Source organism: Carassius auratus, chromosome 17 (genome assembly GCF_003368295.1).
Source record: "Carassius auratus strain Wakin chromosome 17, ASM336829v1, whole genome shotgun sequence".
NCBI lineage: Eukaryota > Metazoa > Chordata > Actinopteri > Cypriniformes > Cyprinidae > Carassius > Carassius auratus.
In genome coordinates, this window is record NC_039259.1 from 17,561,567 (window position 1) to 17,584,582 (window position 23,016).

Below are 23,016 nucleotides of genomic sequence, written 5' to 3' on the forward strand. Positions count from 1 at the left end.
AGACACAAAGGTGTTTAGTTGTGTTCCAGATACAGATTCCCTCGAGGCCTAGAAAAGAAAACAAACACTGAGCCATGAAAGTGTCATTCTGCTTTGTAGAGCTTAAATGAAACCATCACGATAACCTACTTTGAACTCGAGTGCACATGTAATAAAGGAAAAAGATGTTTTGATCATTCTGTGTTTTGACTGAACATTTAATTATTCATCAATGTATTTGACATGAATATTTAAAGTGTTAGATTTGTCTGTTACATAAATACATAGATCTATTTGCAACTCAAAAAAATGGATGAAAAAACATCTACGCTATTTCCTGGAAATAATTCAGTTGATATAAAGCTTATCGATCCTGCTATATATCTCCTGCTTTCGAAAGACTTAAGACCAAGGACTAACAAATATAATGATGCCTATTGTATTGAACCCTTTTTCTAGAACATAAAGCCAACTGAAAATTTCTTGAAAATTTTTAGCTTTTTGCTTGAAATATATTTTGTTGACATATTTTCAACCCAATATTAAAAATAATAAATTGATTAATATTGTTCCAACACATCTGTCACAAAACTATATGCATATTTTTTTTGTTGCAGTTAAAACACATTAAATATATTTAATCTGTTCAATTTTCCAAAGCTCTACTAGCACCCAGTTATTTTATTTTTATTTTTTGGCATGGATTCATAATCTCAGAGCATTAAATGAACATTTGCTCTCACAAGAGATGTAACTGTGAATATATAACTGTCTGTTAAGATGATCTGCCCCACTCAACCCCCCTCCTCTCAACCACAAGACCCCCAAGGAATGGAAAAAAAAAAACAAGCCATTGTTTCAGGCGCTCACTCAAACTTACAGCTACAAACAAAAAAAAAGAAATCCATCCAGGATATGACTTTAGCAAAAAATCCTCCTGATGTGGTTCATCATGCATGCAAAGCGATCTGATTGAGAAATATACTTATTTGTTTTCACTGTTTAACCCCCCACCTCCAAACCACAACGAAACACCCATTTCTGCTGTGATCACCGGACTCACCACATGAAAAGCCTGGTCAGAAGTTTCATTCATGTAGGACGACACAAATCAAAATAAATACACATGCCGGAGCAGGCTTAAGTAGGTGTCTAAATTAAGATGAGGGCTCCTGCAGTAGAAAACTTAAGAATGTACCTCATTTCCTTTGAATGTTTGGGCCGTGACTTCCTGGAAGAGCATGCACCATTTGCAGACTGATGCCACAACAAAAGTGTGTGGTCTGCTCAGAGAGAATGAGATACAGAGAGAGAGACGGAAAGCATTTAAGAAACAAATAATGGCAAGAGACATGAGCCTCATATCCAAGTAGCTAGTCATGTAAATGTCAAATTTACCTCAAAAAATATTAGTTGCATAGTTTTATTTTCTGTTGTGTATGGGTATGCACATGCATATCCACACGTATGTATTAGTAAAACAGTTTTGCAAGAGAGGCCTACTTTTTAACAGAGCATTGACATTCGGTTTAATGTAAACTTGAGGCCTTAATGTTCACAAATGCCTCATGGAATAGAAATGTGTGTAACACTTCTGAGCTTAAACATTCAAATGTAAAGTTTCGTGGCTCTTTTTAGTACAAATACAAGCCAAAAAGCCATGTATGCCGTTAAAGTTTCCGCTCTTTGACATCATGGCACCACAAAAGCAGGTGACAAGTGGAGTCCTGACCCAGAATCCTTCACTCCAGTGACACCAGCTGCTCAGAGCAGTGTGCACCTGCTGACAAATGTTAAATATCAGCTCAAACACCTCAACGACAGGAAGCTCTATCATCAGCTTGCTCTGCACCACTGTGGTGTGTGTGCGCGCGTGTGTGTGTGTGTGAGTGATGCCTTTGCAAATGATGTGCCTTCGTTAAGGTGGGAAGTCAGACTGTGACGTGACTTACAAAGCCTTACACACTTTAGCAGCACATGTTTTTCGATACACGCCGAAACTTTACAGATCTTGTCGGTTTGTCTGTAATCTTGGTTTTGTTGCTCTGTGGCAAAATGTGTTCTTCATAAAATCTAAAGCTAAAGACATGACAATGCTTGCTGAACTGGCCCGTCACTAACATCAGCAACTTCTGTCAACAGAAAAGGTAAGTTTTACCAGCTGGGATCTAATTTTGTTTGTTTAAAACAAGGCCAAGATTAGTTTTAATGAGTATAGGTTATCGGTAAAAGTATTCTCAGACAGTCTTTTTTTAAATCAGTAAGTGATTTATCAGATGACATTTTACGAGCGAAAACTAAAGCCTGAGACAGTCTGAGATGGAGCAGAAGAAACTATTGAAAAAAATTAGTATCAACCAATTATAAAAAAGAAAATAAATCAAAAAGAGCTTCAAACTGAGCTGAGAATATTTGCTAAAAAATATAAAATAAGGCTTTTATTTTCTTAAAAAAAAAGAATCAGCGATGTACATTTACAGTTATGTACATTTATAATACAGGGATAACATCTTTCAATTCTGATATAGAAAAGCAGAGGTGAGAGTGTTTTTGTGTAAAAAATCATATCTATAACTGTAGGCATTGTATAAATCAAAATATCTAGAACGCTATTACACTTTCAACTCTTTAGCGTTAAAAATTAATTATATTTTAAGTAAGTCACAAAGGAAATATAGAGATAATATCATGAACATCATCACTGCATGTGTTGTATCGTATTAAATTTCAAGGTCAGTCAATAATAATTTCATGATTTTAAATTAAAATTGTGATTCAGTCACTAAGGAAGTTTTTTAGATTGCGTTTCGCCACTGTATTTGAATGTTAAATCAGTAAAAAAAATGTATCTTCAGTCCCAGAAAAGAAAAATCCTCAAAAATGAACATAGGTTAAATAATTGATTATTATTATTATTATTTTTTTTTTGCAAAAGGAAAATTTAATAAACATTAGGTCAGAAAAACTATGCGTTCTTATTAAATACTGCCTTCTCGCTAGTATTGACAGCCACTTTCATTTTTTTAACAGTCATTCTTTAATGTTTATTCCAAATCAAATGATCATGATGTATGTGTTAAGATCATTTATTTATTTATTTGGGAAGGTATAAGTCATTTCAGGCATTTTTTCGAAATATTCTAATCTGGTATTATAAGATAATTTAAAACACAACAGCTTGGTATATATAAAATAGGCCTACGGACAATAAAATCTAAATTTGTATTTATTTTTGGCAGAGCTTTGACTGTTTTGTATGAATTAGTGAAGTTTTTCCCTCATGTCTCAACCTCTTGATTTCTGTTTGCTCTCAAACATAATGTTGATTTAATGATATATAAAAAAAAAACTTTGATTGATTGTGTCGGTGAGATTGCAGAGGCATTTGATCTGTTTGGCTTCGTTTCAAACCAATACAAACCCATCCTCTGTAACAGGAGAAACTGGAGGCCTTAATGAGCACGAAGCCATCTGTCATCATCTAGTCACCCTCATTTCATTCCATACCTGCATAACAAATGAAAGTGTGTTTTTTGCCCATATAGTGAAAGTTAAAACAACCCCCAGTAACTAAGGGATTAAAAAGGAACACCTGTGTCACAAAAACATTAACTATGCTTCGTACTTCAGAAAGCATACTTAACCCAAAACATTTGACCTTGGCGTGCATCTCTTGAGACTCATTTGCACTGATACTGGTAGGGTCAGGTACAGGCCGCGGGTCAGTGGAAAGTCTTGTCTTCTGCTTTGATATGGGCTGATCTCCCAAACTGTCCCATGAGCATGCAGTGTTCTGTTTGACCCAGAGGCTTAAGCTTTTCCTGACCCACCAACTCAGTTTCTCACGGGTCCAAGCCCCACAGAGACATACACAGTGAGTTAGCCCATTATTTATCTTCTTAATGGAAATGACAATGCTTGTGGGCTTTCGTGTTTACATATTAATTTTTTTACAAAAATACAGTTCATCCTTCCGTACAAACACTTATGGACAGAACTTTCCAGGTTCATAACGCTACACACACCGTGCTCAAGACACACACACACGTGCATGCGGATCACTGTAATCCAAATCCCTTTGTTTATTTAAAAAAAACTGTCTGAAACTCACTGTTTGATTTGAAAAAAGTGTGTCTAGAATTCATAAAGAATATTAACCTCCGTTACAGATCTGCTTCAGAACCGAATTATTATTATTATTATTTTTACTGTTTGTCCAACCCTGTGGATACATATGCCTATTAAATGTTAGGCCTAAATTAAAAATAAATGTTTGATATATCAGGAAATAATTAATCCAGTGTGAGCAGTCTTACACAAAATATTCAGTTCAACTACTACAGTCATAAAAACTTAACGAGAATACATGTCAAATAGTCACAAATAGATACACAGCATAATGTTAAAACATATTTATTGTAAATGTAAATGAATCAATTGATTTATTTAGCCACTGCTTCAAACTTTTTATTCGCCAGGAGCTAGATCGCTTGACTGATGAACTGATGATCATATACTTGGATATGCTTACTGTAGTTCTAAAAATTATGTCACTGTATTTCTCTCATGCTTAGCAAATATGGGGAACTGTGGCTCTTTTGATCCTGATGACGAATTCTCCTACCATCCAGATGAATTTTGCGATAAATGTAACTGCCCAAAGCCTCCATCCAGTCAAATACAGGTATGTCTATGTGTTTTTGTATTGTATGTCTGCTGACGAGAATGTTAGCTACACTTAACACTTATTTTTTAACTTCTACATTCAAGTATATCTCAGCATAAAATCAGTAACCACAAATTTAGATAAGTTAGGGTGAGCTAAACAGACGCTTGCGAAAATAAATAGCTTAATCAGGCAAGTATCCATACCAACCATGTAGGCTGCTCGAGCATTTAGTATCCGAATCAGCGAAGAGAAATATGCTATGTATCGGAAGGTATGGCGATAAACCATACTGAAGTAAATGCTTTAAATTTTTTAAATTTTTAATATATATAAAACATATTTAAGATTCCCAAGACAGTTAGCGAGCTGTGCTAGAGTGGATACAAGACCTTTAGGTTGAAGAACTAAGATACTTTGCCCAACAAAAAATCCAGTAGAAAAACCCCTTGAGAAGTCATTGAATAATTCACGTAATGAGTAGAAAATTGTAGTAGCCTATTTCTACATTACAAAAGTAACAGTGACAGTTTTTTTTTCTTTATTTGATATATCATACGATTTCATCATTTTGAGACAAAAAAAAAGGCAGGTTGTTACGTGACAATTGACAGAGAAGTCACAAAATATGTGGAGAAAAGATACAGAAAGGAAGTGGTAGAGACATTCTCAACACTAAAGAGATGCATTACAAATCTCTGTGGTTTATAAAGCAAGACAAAACACAACGAAGTGCTACACAAAGCATTAACAACAAAAAAGATCTGCCTTGCTCAAACTGAAATGGAATATTTGTTTGTTTTAGGGTGAAAATCCTTAATGCTTAGCAATACTGATAATCGCTGTATATCTTCTATAGATGGTTGACCACTGACCCCACACTCTTAAAACTGATGTGTTGAAAATAACACAACCTGTTGTATTATCTTACTCAATCGAAATCTCTTTTTGTCTTAGGCCTACTTCTACTATTGGGTAGTAGGCCTAACCCCAATACATAAATGTTTTCAGGTGATCTCTTAATCTGTAATTGTGTTTAGTTCAGTTGAATCATGTGGAAAATGATTTTTCATATGTAATATTCTAATTGAATTCAGCACAAATACTTATACAAATACTTAAGTAATCATAATAATTGTATCTGTTCATGGTCTGTTTGCATTGATGTGACACATTCTTCAGACAAGTCAGCCCACTAACCCACTTACATAATCTGAAGGAAATGAGCCTTTGTGTTAGTAATGAATTGAGGACGTAAAAATCTCAATTTGAGACACATTTCCTTGTGATTTGTTTTTATTGAAGTAGATTAGAAATTAAAGGGAACAGCACATGTTGTTAATGGCATAATGATAATTATGGAATGTTTGTTTTTACTGAGGTAGTGGTTTCATAATAGGCTGTGAAAGAAGAAAATAAGAACAGCTCCACCCTATTTAGGGAAGTGGCTTTGTGTGGTTTATGACAATCCTAACTTATTGAGACAGGTTAAAGATTTTGATGTCATGAAGAGATTTCATGGAAATCGTTCATCATTGTCGAATAATTAAAACCACTTTCCTTCAGACGTTGTTAATAGCTTATTTAATATTTGTGTGTTTTTAGAATTTTAATAATAACAATTGCCATAACTGTTCTGATTTTAAACATGGACAGAATTACAGTCACTGTTTTATAGCTGTAGCCATATTTTTTTATTAATGAATATTGTTTGTTCACACTGGATTTTGACATTGTTTTCTATCCTCTCTCAAGCAAAACTATGATCCTCTGATTCCTTATCCATCCCAGTACACACCTCCACCATCATCTCCTCTTCCAGGTGAGAAGACACATTCAAAACGTCCTACAGATATGCTCATAATAGGTGTTTCAGACTGTTCACTGTTGTCATCTGTGTATTCCAGAGAACCTGGTGGTAGCCTTATACAAATATGAGCCGTGCCACAGTGATGACCTTGGGTTTGAGAAAGGGGAAAAGCTAAAAATCCTAAATGAGTAAGCAGAGCCTACATTCACTGACAATCTCAGTAGATCATCAAACATGGTTGACCATTCACTCTCACCAACTCAAGTTGGGTTTTGAGAAGCTGAATTGAACTGAATGTCGTTTCAGATTTTCTCCATTTTAATTATTTGTGCCGTTTTAAGAGCAGATACTTTCATGGTTGAAACTATAATGTATGTGTCTATGTGTGTCTTAGAGATGATCCTGACTGGTTCATGGCGGAGTCTCTGTTTACCGGGCAGAGGGGATACATACCACAGAATTTTGTAGGGAAACTGAACAGCATGGAGACAGAACCGTAAGTAACGCAAGGATCGATTGCATACAAAGTGCATACACTCACACAAATGCAAATAAATCCACATGAGCACAATTAAATCCAAAGTTCTGACATGAAACTCTAGATGGTGGCAGTCCGATAGGTCAAACTCAATCTGACATAAGGACATCATCAAATGGCACAACCGTTTGGATCTTTTTGGATCAGCAGCCAATGAGTTGCTGGAAACCCTCCACCTTCCCCAGCTCCACCAGTATAGATCTGCTATGGGGTGATTCATGCTATATGGAGGTCATTTCATTCATGTTATATGTGCAGCAGCAGTATTTCTTACATGCTCACAGCAGCATGTTGTGGATGAATTGGCAATGTAGCAAGTCTGTGTATTTGCTCTGCTGCAGCAACAGCAGCAGCATCGCACATCAATTCCACCAAGATCCTCCAACACATTAACATTGTCATATACATTACTATGCTAATCTCTCCTAGAGTTGTCATGACAGAAATATATTTATGCAGATCAGCTGCTGTGGGTTTCTGGATAAAGAAGATTAAATCAACCTCCCCACAGTGAGATCTGGGAAATACCACCCCAAATCTGTGGCTGAAAGGTTGATTCATTTAGGGGAACCCTTGCTGCTTACGACAGATGATTACGGGGTGTCAGTAATGGAAAGAATAGAAGAAAAAAATACTCCCACAAATCTCACAAGTTTCTGAGCATCACTACCCCAGAACCTGCTGACGGCACAATTCTGCACATGTTCAGGTTTAAGACTTTTGATGGTGGGAGGATCTGATCGTGGGAGTAATGAAACATCCCAACCCTGTTTTAAAAAAATGAAACCCCAAAATGAGACAATTAATGAGTCAAACAGCTAAGAAAATGATGATTTTGTTGTGTTGCAGGTGGTTCTTTAAAAACCTTTCCAGGAACGACGCCATGAGGCAATTACTGGCCCCCGGTAATACGCAGGGCTCCTTCCTCATCAGAGAGAGTGAGACCACACCAGGTATAAAACAATTCATTTCTCCCCACACAACAACAAAACAAACACACAAATATAAAGGCACATCAGACAGTGCTATCACAATACTGGCTTAATAACAATACTGGCTTAATACGGGGTTTTTTATAATTACAAAATGTAAAAAAAAATATATATATGTTTGCATAATCATTTTAAAAAATACTGTTAAATATAAAAAAAGAAAAAAAGAATTTCAAATAAGTTACAGGAAAGGATGAATTGAAGAACATTAACTGTAAAATGACTCCAATCTAGAAATTCTCACTGTTATGAAGGTGGATGAAGGTGGCAGCCTCTGACTCTGGATTTTCCTGTTGTTCTGGTGCCTTAGGTAGTTTCTCCCTGTCAGTGAGAGACCTGGACCACACACAAGGTGACATCATCAAGCACTACAGAATTCGCAACCTGGACGCGGGCGGATTCTACATCACCACCAAGATCTCCTTCAATTCCCTCTCAGAGCTGGTCAAACATTATTCACGTATGTTCAAGTGTTCATATGTACCTTACTCAGATCGGTCGGGTTATTCATAAAAGGCATAAGAACAGCTCAGTCACTCTGTTTATAAGAGCTCAAATGTAGTGTGGTTGAAAAGTGACATTTGTTTCTCTTCCTCTGTGCAGGAGAGGCCGATGGACTATGCACTCGCCTGGTGAAGCCGTGTCAAACCCGAGCCCCTCAGAAGCCCTGGTGGCAGGATGAGTGGGAAGTGCCTCGTGAGTCTCTCAAACTGGAGCGTAGACTGGGCCAGGGGCAGTTTGGTGAAGTATGGATGGGTAAGAAGTGTTTTACTTCCTAACTTGTGTTGAGTGTATTTCTTAATGTCGAGATTCAGGGTGAAAGACTGAGCAACAAAGTTCTTTAGACAAATAAGAATGAACATCAAATGCAGTTCAGCATCCAGGTGTTGTGCCTGGTTTGCCTTTGCTTGTCTGGAAACGTTTGCAAATGTGAGCAAACATTGTGCATTGGACCATCATGAATGGGTAAAGATAAACATGCATCTACAGGCTTATGTGTTATGAGTGTGTCTCCCCGACCACCTGGCATATCAGAACTGTACATATAGTAAGCTTGTTGGAATGTTTGACTAATGTTTAGCATTGGAGATAGTCCAAGAATTGTAAATTAGCAGAATCAGCATTTTAGGTAGTCTCATCCTGTGATCTAAGACACTCCTGTGAGCTAAAAACCACTGATATAAAATATTAAGTATATGAATTATGCTACATATTTTTGTTTAGATACCAACAGGATGCTGCAATTTTAGGATTACAGTAACATCATGGCCTAAACTCATGTTTTTTGTTTCTATATTGACAATATTTTTCTTTTTTAGATGTGACCAGTTTTCAAACATAAACAAACTACAGTAGAATTATGCTCGTCTTGTCTTGACCCTAAAATAGAACCATAGAAGTCACATCAAGGCTTTAGTTCAACCACTTCCTGTCCCTGGTTGTTATAGCAACCGGCATGTTTCCCTCGCTGCCTGTCAGCTCCATGACTAGAAGGGCCCGCATCATAGATGCCATTTTGTTTGGTTTTGCAGTGAATGTCTTTCCTCATTCAAATGAAAGAACCGTTTCATGTACTGAACCGTTCCATTCATTAAACCACAGCCGTTTTCATTTGTGATAACATCATACAAATCAAACCCATAGAAAAAAAAAGTCAACCGGTTTTCAAGAAGTCAAACACTGTGAAGCCAAAGAAACTTGGTGAAGAAAACATTGTGGATTTCTCACAAATCAAATTCTTTAAAAACACCCTCAAATATCGCAACAGTTTTCACAATGCCACTTATTTCACAATGCTTTTATAACAACATAAATATTAGACTCATACCTTAATGAAATAGTATGGCCTCAGGAAAATAAATTTTCCAGTAAATGAGATGTTGTCTTTTTCAAAATCAGCCTTTAAAGTGATAACTCACCCATAAAAATGATTTTTTTCTTGTTTTGTTTTTTTGAGGGTTTTGTACTGTTTGGTTAGCTGCATTATTCAAAATAGCTTCCTTTGTGTTCCACTGGGAAAAAAGTAGTCGTACAGGTTTGGAACAACATGAAAAATTTGATGACAGAATTTTCATTACACTCTAAAAAACACTGGGTTACAAACACCCCAATGTGGGTTGTTATTAACCCAAGGGCTGAGTAAATATAGGACAGAACACATTTGGGGTTAATTTTACCCAGCAAATTAGGTTGTTTATTTAACCCAACATAAGGGGTTGATTTAACCCAAATAAAGTTCATTTTTACTATATTACTACCTTATTTTTTACTTCATACATTAAATAATGTTTACAGATTAACTTAAATCCTCTAAACTTTTCTAAAATAATCCACACAACCACTGGTTTGCATGTTAACTTCCTTTATTTTCCTTTTATTATCATTTACAGCATTGTTTATATCGTTTTAATAGGCTATACATATTGTCCGTATTTAAACTCGTTTAACAAACAAAAAAACTAAAAGAGAAGACACGCAAATCCCCGCTTTAGGATGACTCAACCGCTGGGTTAAGTCTGACCCAGGATCTGAGTAATACAAAAACTACCCAAACATTGGGTTGTTGCGTTTGACCCAGGAGCTGGGTAACACATAAACTACCCAAACACTGAAAAAATAACCCAAAATAATTACCAAAAGGCTCAACCCAGCATTTGGGTTAAAAAAATAACCCGGTTTTAGGTTGGGACTACTTCCCCTTTAAAATAACACACACCCTTATTCTCTCTCTGTTTATAGGGCTGTATAACAACAACCGTCGAGTGGCTATCAAGAGTCTCAAGACAGGTACCATGTCCATCAGCGCTTTCCTGGCAGAGGCGAACCTGATGAAGGCCCTGCAGCACCCTCGACTGGTGCGACTTTTCGCTGTGGTTACGCAGGAGCCCATTTACATCATCACTGAGTATATGGAGAACGGTGAGACACGCAAATGCACTTACACACTCATGCGAACAAGGGAGGGGAGACTTCAATGGAATGACAAAGCCTTTGTGTCTAGTATTAAATCATCCCCGTGTCCCACCTGAACTTCCTTTACAAAACACAGACACATTCACTGAGTAAACTTCCATTCAAACTTTCATGATCTAACAGGTCCGAGCAGTATCAGGATCATAAGCAGTCTTGTTTGTGTGTAAAGCCCAAAGCAGTTCCTCATTTGTGTCCGCTCTATGAAAACAAAGCTTTCTCAAGGCTTTGAAGATATTGGAGGCATCTCAATACGCGTCCCTCACTCACCTGAATGATTCTGAGCAGAGAAACATCAAACACCCCCTTTGAGTATTTTTGAGGGGCAACTTTTTTCAGTCTCTTTCATTGACCGCAGTGTTTTTATATTTACAGAAATGTGCTCTGTCTCTTTTACTTATATGGACGAATGCACATCTATGAGCCTTTTTGAGGTTAACTATGATTATACACGCATCTTTGTAAGCATACAACACTTTCTACATAAAATCAAGATTTATCAAAATGCTTTTCAAAGGTTTGGGGGTTGGATATTTTTTTTTCATGTTTTTTAAATAAATCTTTTATGCTCACCTAGGCTGCATTTATTTAATAAAGTACAGTTAAAACAGTTAGTTATATTGTGTTCAGTAATATTATTACAATAAGATCACTTTATTCATTTTTAATATATTGCAAAATGTAATTTATGGCAATAAAAATTCTCCGGAAACCGTGAAACTTTTTTTTTCAGGATTATTTTACTAATAGAACATTAAAGTAACAGCATTTATTTGAAATATACATATTTTTGACAGTTTAATTTGATCCTTGCTAAAAATCAAAAAGAATAAAAAAACTGTGACTGTGTAAAAATGTTCAAGATTACAATGGGACCAAATGTAAATCTTTCATCTCAACCAATTATCTGAATATTTGAAGTGACATGTCCCTCTCAATATCTGATAGTCACAGCCCTCATTTTTATTCCTTCAAAATGTCTGGTGTTAAATCAAACGAGCTGATTCATGCCTGTCATCGCTCACTAAGAGGTTTTGACATCCCTCATGTGTATGGCATGCAGATGTGTATGGCATGTAGAGCTTCTGTTTCATATCTGGTGGTGTTCCCACCTTGAGTGTTCTAGAACAGAAAATGACCCGCTTCAGTTTAGTGTCTCACATCATTCTGTTTTAGCTGTCCTTATGTTGTTCTTGTTGTTATTGTACACAGATCTGATGCATGTTTCATAAGTCCCATTTTTTCAAAACATGTTCATACTATTTTCAATCTGTTACCACTCCTTTTCCCCTAAGGATTAGTTCAATTAAAATAAAACTACTGTCATTATTTACTCACCCTGATGCCATTGCAAACCAAAATGACTTAGTTTCTTCTGTGGACTACAAAAGATGTTTAACAGATTTTTGTCTGCGAGTTGTCAAGCTTAAAACATAAAACGACTTCACATGAATGAAAATGTTGCACAAGTCCTAAGGCGTAAGATTTGTTTTTTTTTGCTGGTTTTTGGTTCTTCACAGCCATCAGTCTACACTGTGTCTGAACCGACAGAGTACCTCAAAAGATGCTAAAATATTGTTTGGTTTCTGCTTTGTGGGCATTTTATTTTTATGAGTTTATCTTGATGAAGCTTTACTGACGAGAAAAACCTATACAGCTGCAGTTTGTTTCAGAAGGGCTAAAAATCTTTATAGCTGCAGTTATGTTTCTTAATTTTCTCTAACCACTATTACATAATAAGCCCCTCATACACACACCACATCTTACTGCAACCTGTTTATAGAGCATTGCACAGCAAAACCGGACTTGACGTAGAAAGCAGGGTCACAGTTACAGCACAAATTCCATCATATTGAAAAGACACTGAGAGAGGCGGAAAGCAGCGGGACAGAGAAAGAGAATAAAAGATGAACACAGTGGAATTTATAAAAAGTAAGTGTTCAAGGAATGCTCTCTAATTTATAGCCAACCACCCAGAAACTCACCACAACAAGTCAGACTCATAAATGCTCACAAAAAAGACCTCCACAGAGTCCACACCCTATCTTTTCTCTTTTTAACGCAACAATGGCACCTAAGGTCATCATCGGCAGGCGTATTCCGATGTACGTTTTTCCATGTGTAACCCAGTATGGTTTGTTTCTGTGGTTTGTTGGTCTCACTGCACCTAAGAGGATTGTTGGGCCTCCAGAATGTCATATTGATGCTGACAGTAACAAAAGACTCTCAGAGGAACAGCCACGTTACAACGTCAGCGCGCTGGTGGCGCAGCTCGTGAATGGTCCTGCTTTGTGTCCCCTCTTAAAGGAAGCTGATGGAAAACTACGCTCAGCTTGTAAATCTCCCAATTCTTTGTTTAGGATGCATGTGGTGTGTTTTAAAGCACAATTGTTGTCTGTGTTTTAAAGAAGAGGTTGATGGGCCTTTTTTCCACCCCTATTATTTTAACAATGGAGACAATAATAGAATGATTCAAAACACGGGAACTTTATCTAAACTTAACCACAACCTTGAATTTTACACCGTAATGCAACCTGAGATGAAAGGGTGTATGGCTGATTACTTGAGTCCTAACAGAGCATTTTCCGCTGCACCTTTGTGGGAATTTCCTCCAGGGTCGGTCGGATCTTCTTTTTCCAACACAGCTCGTCGTCTCAAACGCAACAGCTTTGGCCTTTAACACCAAACGTCTCAGTGACTAATCCAAACTGGTTGCGCTCACTTCCTGAAGTTGTTTTGTTCTAGTTCTTGGATCTAATCTGTATGCTATTTTTTGCGTTTCTCGTAAACTCAGAGAAGAACATACAGAACATTATATTACATATCGGGCCGAAACAACAGCATTCATCTATCTGCTGTTTCCTTTTGAACTAAAATGACTGATGGAAGAGAGCATGCTTCCGGTAACATTGAGTTGTGGTTGATGAATGTTTAAAAAAGGCTGCTGAAGACAAGACAGAAGACTTACAAATGATAAAAAAAGTGTTAAATTAAATCAAAGCAAAGCAAAGAGCTGAAAACGCCCTGCCCAGTCTCACTTGATTAGTTTCCAGCCAGCCAGATTTAAATATATTTAACATTTTACAGTTTAAAGTGCAGTTATTAAATTCTGATATCTTTTTTGCTCTATGTAAATTATGTATGTTACAATGTTGTGTTATCTCTAATTTTAGGTAGCCTGGTGGATTTTTTAAAGACTCCAGAGGGATGTGCTATACCCATCAATACGCTGATCGATATGGCTGCTCAGGTGGGCTACTTTACAGACCCTTGCATATCCTGTTTTTCACTCATTCCTCTGTTTGACCACTGTCTCTAAGCTTGTGATGGCAGCGTTATTCAGCCGTTGCTCTGCTTCCTAATCTCATGGTTAACAATGAGCACAACTGTGTATGTTGGAACGAGTCTAGACACCTAAATACAACAACTGTACTGCTACCCAAGCCAAACTATCTAGACTTGATATATATATATATATATATATATATATATATATATATACACACACACACACACAATGTAAATATATTATTTTTGAGCACCAAATCAGCATGTTAGAATTCATTCTGAAGAGTCACGTGACACTGAAGACTGGTAAATTAAACTAACATTTTTACCCACAAACTGACAAAAGATAACAGAGAAAGTGAGAGGCAGGATGTTTTTGAAGCAGCATTAAAAAGAGTCTTTCGCTTTAGGGATGAGCTTAGATGCTGTGTGATATCTTTCAGCTAGTCTTCTCCATAAAATGAGAAGACTTGCTTCTACGCTTTTTTTAAATCTTGGTGAAATGAATACATGGAGCTTGTTGCCTCTTCTCAACACATACACAGATGAGATGCATGTCTACACATTTATGCTAACCTGACAGTTCTGAGGCAAATGAGGCATGTTCACATCAAACCAACACATTTTTGAACTATGACTTCCTTGAACAAATATGCGCACGGTGTCACAGTGCAACATCCTCTACAGAAAGCACACTATAATCATGCAACACCTATAACAACACATCTGCAAACATACACATATACTGTACAGAAAAGCTATAGTATTATCTGCCCACAATCACAGATTAGTCTAATTTTGTGTGAAAGAGTTGAAGAAAATGACAGGAAGACTACAGAGCTCAACTAGGAGAAAAGTTGTACTTCACTCTCCCACTGTGGTGCCGATTCAAAAAGAGCAGACTTATGAGAAGTTAAGCAGCCATCTACCTTACTGTTCTGAGATCAGTTGAAGCTTCAGCTAGCTTAAATATGGTAAAAATAAAGAAAGAAGATGCATCAGGCATCAGGAAGTATAGCAGCAAACCAGCCTTCTGTGTGGGTTTGTGCTGGGTGGAGTGGATCAGTGAGGGTTAAAAGTCAAATCAAGGGAAGTTAAAGCATGAGCCTCCCTGTCTCAGGAACTGACCTCTGTCTGTGTGTGCAGCATGGGCTCGATTCGGAAAGAAATACAAACCTACTGCATACTGCTTTATAAAATGAGTATGTGAAACACCTATGCAACAACCTATGTCTCATGACTTCATCATTTTGCACATTGCATTATTTTGTTTTGAAGAAATGAATAGGCCTACTTTATTCAGTAAGGATGCATTAAATCCAAAAGTGAAAGTAAAAATATTTATAGCCCTAATCTTACAAAAGATTTCTTTGTTATATTCATAACAGTATTTCATACATGCTTTGCATAGTATAGCTACATGTTAAACTGTAGAAAACATGACAGTATGCTATTCTGCCTTTTTATTAACACTGCACTGCCCCCTGCAGGTCGCAGATGGAATGGCTTACATAGAGCAGAAGAACTACATCCACAGAGACCTGAGAGCTGCCAACATTTTGGTGTCTGATGAGCTCATCTGCAAGATTGCTGACTTCGGCCTCGCCCGCCTCATTGAAAATAACGAATACACTGCCAGAGAAGGTAAGGCGGCGTCTGTATCATGCTCTGTTATATCCTGTTACAAGATCTGATTACCAGAGAAAGACAGTTTGGCTGGGATACCAGAGATGCTTTAACAAAAAGATGCCTTAAATCACACAGGTGCAAAGTTTCCTATCAAATGGACGGCACCTGAGGCCATAAACTACGGCACCTTTTCAATCAAATCAGACGTCTGGTCGTTTGGAGTACTGCTGACTGAGATTGTTACCTATGGAAGAATCCCATATCCAGGTAACAAACAAGCTTTATGTGTTTCCTTTTTAACTTTGTATAGTAGCATTAATGGGAAATGCATTATGAAATCATTCGGTCTCAGAATTTGTATTCCCCACACGGTTACTCTTGATCTTTCAGGAATGACAAACCCAGAGGTGATCGCAAACCTTGAGAGAGGGTACCGCATGCCTTGCCCCGATAACTGCCCCGAGGACCTATATGATATCATGAAACACTGTTGGACAGAGAACCCAGACAATCGACCCACATTTGAGTATCTGCGCAGTGTTCTAGAGGACTTTTTCACCGCCACAGAGAGACAGTACCAGGAGCAGCCCTGCTGAAAACGTACAGTCCACGGGCTCACATTAAAGACTTGTATTGAAAAATATTCCAAAATACAGTTCAAGTCATCTTTAGTTGAGTGGAAAAAAAAAAACTGAGATTTTATGTCTTCTAATTAAAATGTTTTCTATAATGATCATTAACTGTTCATGGATTTTGCCTTAGCTTTGTCCAACAGTGTAAAACGGGTGCATGTATAGTTTTTTAGCAGATGGAATTTTTTATTTTTTTTATTACAATCTCAACAGGAAAATCTTTGGATCAGTTGTGCTCTTAATGAATGAGTGAATGCTTTCCTTTATGTTCTTCCCTTGAGCTTTTATTATTTCTTCATTCTGCTCTCAGATTTGTGTTTATTTTTTATATAAGCATATATAACTGCATAATGAAATATTGAGCCAGTAAAACAGTCCAAGAGATAAATGGGCCTCATTCTGTCTCTTTTCATTTGTTTGATCAAAACGATTTCATATTCACTGTGACTAAGTCTGTTAAATATCTACATCTTCCTGTAAACACTAACTAGAAAAAAAAATAAGTGAGAGAAATTGCTGCTTACCTTATCAGAAGTCAATGTAACAGGAGAAGAATTTTGAACCTGATATTTCTGGGTTCACAAAAAAAAAAAAAAAAAAGGTTCTTTTAGCCAAGGACTTTCTCAGAGTTTGAGGAAACAAAACAAATACCTTATCCAAATATTCTGCACTAATTTTCTAGACATGTGAGGAATAAAAAGGAGTAGAAAAAGGACAATGGACAAGATATTTACATGCACAGATATATTTGGCCCGTCAATCCAATTAAGAGCAATTTCAGAATCTCAGTTTTAAATAGAAAAATATTTTATACAAATGCTCCGTAACAAGGAATCCCATCAGTGTAGAAAATATGTAACAAACATAAAACAATCATCACACACATTGTTTATATGTAAACATTGTGCACTTTACATGGTGAAACCAATAGCATTGGTCACAGTCTGACCCTTAAGACTGAGGAATAACAGAACATTAGTGCTGAATTAAGACAGATGTCAGAACGCCAGCTCTCTTCAACTGCTAGCCACTTTATGCTTTTATTTGCATTGGCACTTGGTATTTCTTGCTCCACTGTCATACAGCAGTTCTATGTGATGTATACCTAGGAATTATAGCCAATCACTAGTCTCCACAGCAACAGTGTCTTTGTCAAGTAGGTTGTTCTGTTCTGTAGGCTCCTCCTCCGCGTTTGGATCATCTCCTGGTGGAAGTGTGGTTTCTTCTGGCAGCTGAACAAGCACCAAACCCAAACGTTTACATTGTATTTAAAGAATACAAAATGTTTATCAGGTATAATGTGGAACTGGCGTGCAAAATTTCCCTTTAAACAACCTCAAACTTTAATTTCAAATCAAATTCTGATTTGTATCTTAAATGCACTCAATTCAAAGATACAGCAAGTCAACTTTAAAAAAATCATAGCCTGCCTCGACCCAGCTCCCACTCCCCAATATGTTCGAACATGCTTATATCCCAAAATGGCTTAATTATTATAGAGAAGATGAAAGTCTAGAGTTATGTTGTTTGTAGACCATTTGGGATGATCGCATACTCAGCAAATAGTGAACAATTGTAGAATGGGAGCAGGTGTGGGACACTGAGAACCGCCTCAGACAAAGGGTGTCAGAACTTAATTAACATACAGACTACAGCTGATACAACAGGAGCAACTTCATTTACATGAAAGGTAGTAAACAGAAAATGTATAAAAGATTTGAACGTAGGATGTCTGGGTTCATTCTGACTCTGTTGAACTCAAGGTACTATATGTAAATTGTCACTGCTATGCTGCAATAAACATCCTCATCACTTTTTCCTCACGCAACCTTTAACGATACTTTCATGCTGCATAGCAAGAACAAGTATACATAGTCACTGCATGTCGTTCTATTTACCCTGACATTTGTCCTCCATGGGCATTGCAACCGGAGGAAAGAAGTGCAAGCCAAGAAACATCGGCAGGAGAACACAACCTCCACCACTGACATCAGAATCAATGGAAACCATAGGACTAATGTAGTACCCTGGAGAGAGAAATACATTTGTTTTTTCATTATTTTAGTATTTCCTTTAACTTGCATATTTTGCGTTATGTCCCACAGGGCTTCCATTGCTTTTTACCAATGAATTTCCATGACTTTTTGCATGACACGTACATGTATTTGAGATTAATGATTTTTAAATGTCATTGTTAATAGGAGTACAATTTTAGGTAATTAAATATTTTAAAGTTGGGGGGAAAGAAAAAAAGAAATTCCATGACGATGGAAACCCTGGAGCCTCATATAAAGGTGTTGGTAAAAGGATCCTTAATGTAAAATACAACAATTTCTAAAATGTTCCTAATAACAATTTATAAATTGTCTGTACCATTTTTTTAATTGCTCCAGAATGCATCCTTATAAATACAAGTTCATCCTAAATTAGAGTGTAATATTAAAACGTCCCTCAACTCCACCTACAGAATCTCCATATGAATGACTGAATAAATAAATAATTATATATATATTCCTCACTTTTGACATATGACATCCATGGAATTTAGGATAATACAATCATATCTGTGTTTTATAAATAAGGCCACTGTTTCATACTATGGCTTGAGTCGCTTCAGTTTTGGTGACAGAAAATGCATCTCAACAGCAAAAAAAGCCTCTTAAAAAGGCATTTATGAGGCCCATATCATAATTTTGTATTTGATTACACTAGGAGACCCCAGACTGGAGATTCACTGACTCACATAGATGCGTGTGGGGTCAAAGGGGCATTCATTTGTGATGCTGTAGTAGGTCATGTTGGTAGGCAGGTCGCAGTGGGCAAACAGAGTGTTTCCTTCCCACATTATGGCCCTCACTGTGGCAACGGTGATTCCCACTGCAGAGGCGGCACCCAAGAGAACAGCCAAAACACTCACAATTAGCAGAAACCAACTCTGCAACAAGGATAAAATACATTAAAAAATTATAAACACATGAACACCGTATTTTATTCTTTAGATTTTGAAGTGCAAGTTTTGCAGTGGCAGCAAATAAATACCAAAAACACAACAAAGAGCAAATGGAAAAAAGGACAGTACTGTGAGCTTGTGTCTACTCACCAGCAGCTGGTTTTTTTTGTTCTTTGAGAGAACAATAGCCGAGATTCCACCAATAATTGCCTGTAGGTTATAATGTTATATAGATGTATAAATTACAGTGTGGACTTATTCAGTGGAAAAGGTGAATTTGCAGTTTTAACTAACACACCTTCTTATTAACTTCTACACATTATGCCTCAAACACCACGTCACTCGAACATGATCACAAACAGAAATACATTACACTTTTGTAGACAGACAAACCATAAGTCCTGCCACAAGAGCGAGGACATTGGAGATGGGGTAGATGAGTTTCTTGTTCCAGGAGAACACTTCTGTGTGTCTGAGCACAGCTCCGTGTACCAGTGCCCCCAACAAGAAGTTCACATGACCCACCAACACCAGCCCCAAACCCATCTTCATCAAGATCTTATCATCGTTCAGACTGCCACAACAAAGACCTACAAGAAACACACAATATCAACCAAAAACACAGAATCAGTGAAACATTGAAGACGAAGGATCAGACACCAGATAAAATAAATAAATAAAAAAAAAGAGGGAATGAGTCAAGGAATTATGTGCACCATGAAATCCAGATGAACTTCAGACTACATACGATCATTTTTCATGAGCCATGACTTCACTAAAAGAAAGCTGTTATGGGGTTATAATGTCAGATATAATAGAGGGAAACAGACAAACACAATGATAATTGTACACAAACGAACACTGTATTTTTCCATCAGGGTTTCCTTACACTTTCCATCATGTCCCACATGGTTCCCACACTTTTTCCAATGAATTTTCATGGGTACTTCCAAGGGAACGACCACTTTTAAGATCCAGAAAAGTAACGCAGTAGAGAGAAAAATTTGGAATAAAGTACTATATTGTTTTATTGTTTTTATATATACATGTTTTCTCTGCACAAAAAAAAAAAAAAAAAAAAGGGTGTTCTCGTAGCTTCCAAACATTACAGTTGAACCACTGAATGGACTATGGACATGGACTATTTTTTCAAACATCTTGGTACTCTTCTGGACGTGGTAGTTCCCTTACTGTCTATGGGAGGGTCAGAGAGCCCTCGCTTTTTATCAACAATATCTTAAATTGTGTTTCAAAGATGAACGAAGGTCTTACGGGTTCGGAACTTTCATTTTTGGATGAACTAACCCTTTAAGGTTAGTTCACTAGCTCACAAACCGAACACCGCTATGTCATACTCAAAAGAATGTCAAGATTTTCAGTAACGTAAATGTGCTCCTGAATTCAGTTAAATGCTCTATATTTTCTGTGAACATTTATAGGCTATTACAGGTGCTTCTCAATAAATTAGAAAGTTGTGGAAAAGTTCGTTTATTTAAGTAATTCAACTTAAATTCAATGCACACAGACTGAAGTATTTTAAGTCTTTGGTTCTTTTAATTGTGATGATTTTGGCTCACATTTAACAAAAACCCACCAATTCACAATTTAGAATATGAACATGCCAATCAGCAGATCAACTCAAAACACCTGCAAAGATTTCCTGAGCCTTCAAAATAGTCTTTCAGTTTGATTCACTATTGGCCCGTTTCCACCGCAGGAACTAGGGACTTTGGCCTGGTACTCTGTGTGTTTCCACAGCAGGAACCAGGAACTAAATAAAGTTCCAGGTAAAAAAATGCCCCTCAGAAAGTCCCTGTTGGCGAGGTGGTACTTTTTCAAAGTTCCGGAACTTTCGGGGGCAGGACTTGGGCGCTAAACATCCTGATCGGTTGAGTTCACGCAGCATTGGTTGAGTTCAACCACCATTTATTCGGATCATTTTCAAAATATTACTGTTATTGTGTCATGAAAATAATTTTAAAAGTATTTTAGGCGAGAATGTAGTTGTTTAAAACTAAAATCTGTGGTTTATTTAGAAGACAGCGCCTATTAAAATGTGTTTCGCCAATCTCGAAGACTGTGAGCTCCACTCGATCAGCGGGAGCTCAGTGATGATCCATCCGACCAGAAGCAGCCTCACCTCGGATAGACCTTCAGATATGTGGCGAGCGGACTGATGTTATCAAGTGAGTCGAATGCACAAAGTCTGAACTGCAGAGGATGCACGTCCAAAATCAGCATACTATAGTATTGAGAAATGTGCGCAGACCTAAGTCACCAGTCTATTTGCCTAATCTTCTCGGTATTTTACACCGCAGTGGAAACGCAGAAAGCAACAGGTCTAGGGGGAAAACAAAGTTCCTGGTACAAATGTTCTGGGTAATTTCGATGGAAACACGGGCAGAGGCTACACAATCATGAGGAAGAGTGCTAATCTGACAGTTATCCAGAAGACAATCATTGACACCCTTCACAAGGAGGGTAAGCCACAAACATTGCTGGCTGTTCACAGAGAGCTAAATTTATTGAGATGCACCTGTACATGTAAAGACATTCTTTTGTCCTTTGTGCTACACAGGAGAAATTAGTAAATTATTTGATAATCCCTTTTATAAAATTTTGTATGTATCACAGAAGACATACAAATACATAGTTGAGATTTAGATATATATCTAGCATAAATCCATCAACTCATCAAAGAACTAGATTGCATTCAGCGAGGGATTTGTATGGCAAAAAAATAATGCTGTGATGTATCATCAAAATAAACATGACCACATCCAGACCATTTTCCAGAACTTATTCACATAGCTTGCCGGACCCATGAAATGCACACTTTAGTTATGTGAATAAAGGCCAACTCACCCAAATTCACCATCCTGAGGTCCTTCTTTCAGATCAAGTCATAATTCAGGGTTTAAAATGTTCAAGCATCTTCTCTTACCTTGCCTCTCAGGGTGTCTTCCTCCTTCCCGTTCACCAGAGTGCATGGCCACTTCCTGTCCGCTCGCGCACCTGTCCTGAGTCACCACCCTTCTTCTTGGTTTTTACGGTGGCTGGCAACCAACGTAAATCGACGCATAACCGCCACCTTTTGCTCCGGAGTGTGGAACAAAGCCCTCAACATACAAAGCAACATACAGATATTTTATAGCGCCCTTTGTTTTATTTTAAAACACTTTTCTGGTCATTTCAGACAGATGTAGTTTGTATTTTTGAATATACTTTTAAAATCTTAACATAATTTTTTTAAAAACAATAAAAAATGTTGTTTTAAATTTCCATGATGTCCGAATGTACAATGTCAAATCCAACTTTTAAAGCAAAAGTATTTTATTTTTTTATTTTATTTTTATATATTTTAGGAATGGTATATACTGATAACATTTATCCAAGTAAAAAAGCAAAATAAGGATTAGCTATAATGAGTATATATATATTCAATCACCTGCATTCTCCAGTAAGTGTTGATCACAGTCAGTTGATGAAATAAAACCTGAGCACCTGGACTTGAACACCTGACTCTCATTAATGCATTAGTCTGTGCAGTATAAACCTCCTC

At 37.1% G+C, this 23,016-nt stretch overlaps 2 protein-coding genes across 3 annotated transcripts; one reads left to right on the forward strand and one right to left on the reverse strand.

Annotated features, from left to right (window-relative positions):
- Positions 1-1,766: 1,766 nt before the first annotated feature.
- On the forward strand, positions 1,767-16,892 carry LOC113117453 (tyrosine-protein kinase Lck). Its single transcript, XM_026286135.1, has 13 exons — positions 1,767-2,126; positions 4,554-4,663; positions 6,401-6,467; positions 6,553-6,643; positions 6,850-6,951; positions 7,843-7,946; positions 8,296-8,445; positions 8,589-8,741; positions 10,725-10,904; positions 14,129-14,205; positions 15,734-15,887; positions 16,008-16,139; positions 16,263-16,892. Exons 2-13 carry the CDS (start codon positions 4,559-4,561, stop codon positions 16,466-16,468), a joined length of 1,521 nt encoding a protein of 506 aa, XP_026141920.1. The 5' UTR covers positions 1,767-2,126; positions 4,554-4,558; the 3' UTR covers positions 16,469-16,892.
- Positions 16,893-17,233: 341 nt separating this feature from the next.
- LOC113117454 (transmembrane protein 54-like) lies at positions 17,234-23,016 on the reverse strand. Of its 2 annotated transcripts, XM_026286136.1 has the most exons (7): positions 22,903-23,016; positions 22,399-22,573; positions 19,848-20,044; positions 19,605-19,664; positions 19,248-19,439; positions 18,403-18,531; positions 17,234-17,736 (listed from the first exon to the last, which is right to left on the reverse strand). In XM_026286136.1, the coding sequence occupies exons 2-7, from the start codon at positions 22,442-22,444 to the stop codon at positions 17,617-17,619; spliced, it is 744 nt and encodes a 247-aa protein (XP_026141921.1). In that variant the 5' UTR covers positions 22,445-22,573; positions 22,903-23,016; the 3' UTR covers positions 17,234-17,616. The 2 variants fall into 2 exon arrangements, with proteins under 2 accessions (XP_026141921.1, XP_026141923.1); XM_026286138.1 differs by lacking the exon at positions 22,903-23,016 and having other exon boundaries at positions 22,320-22,435.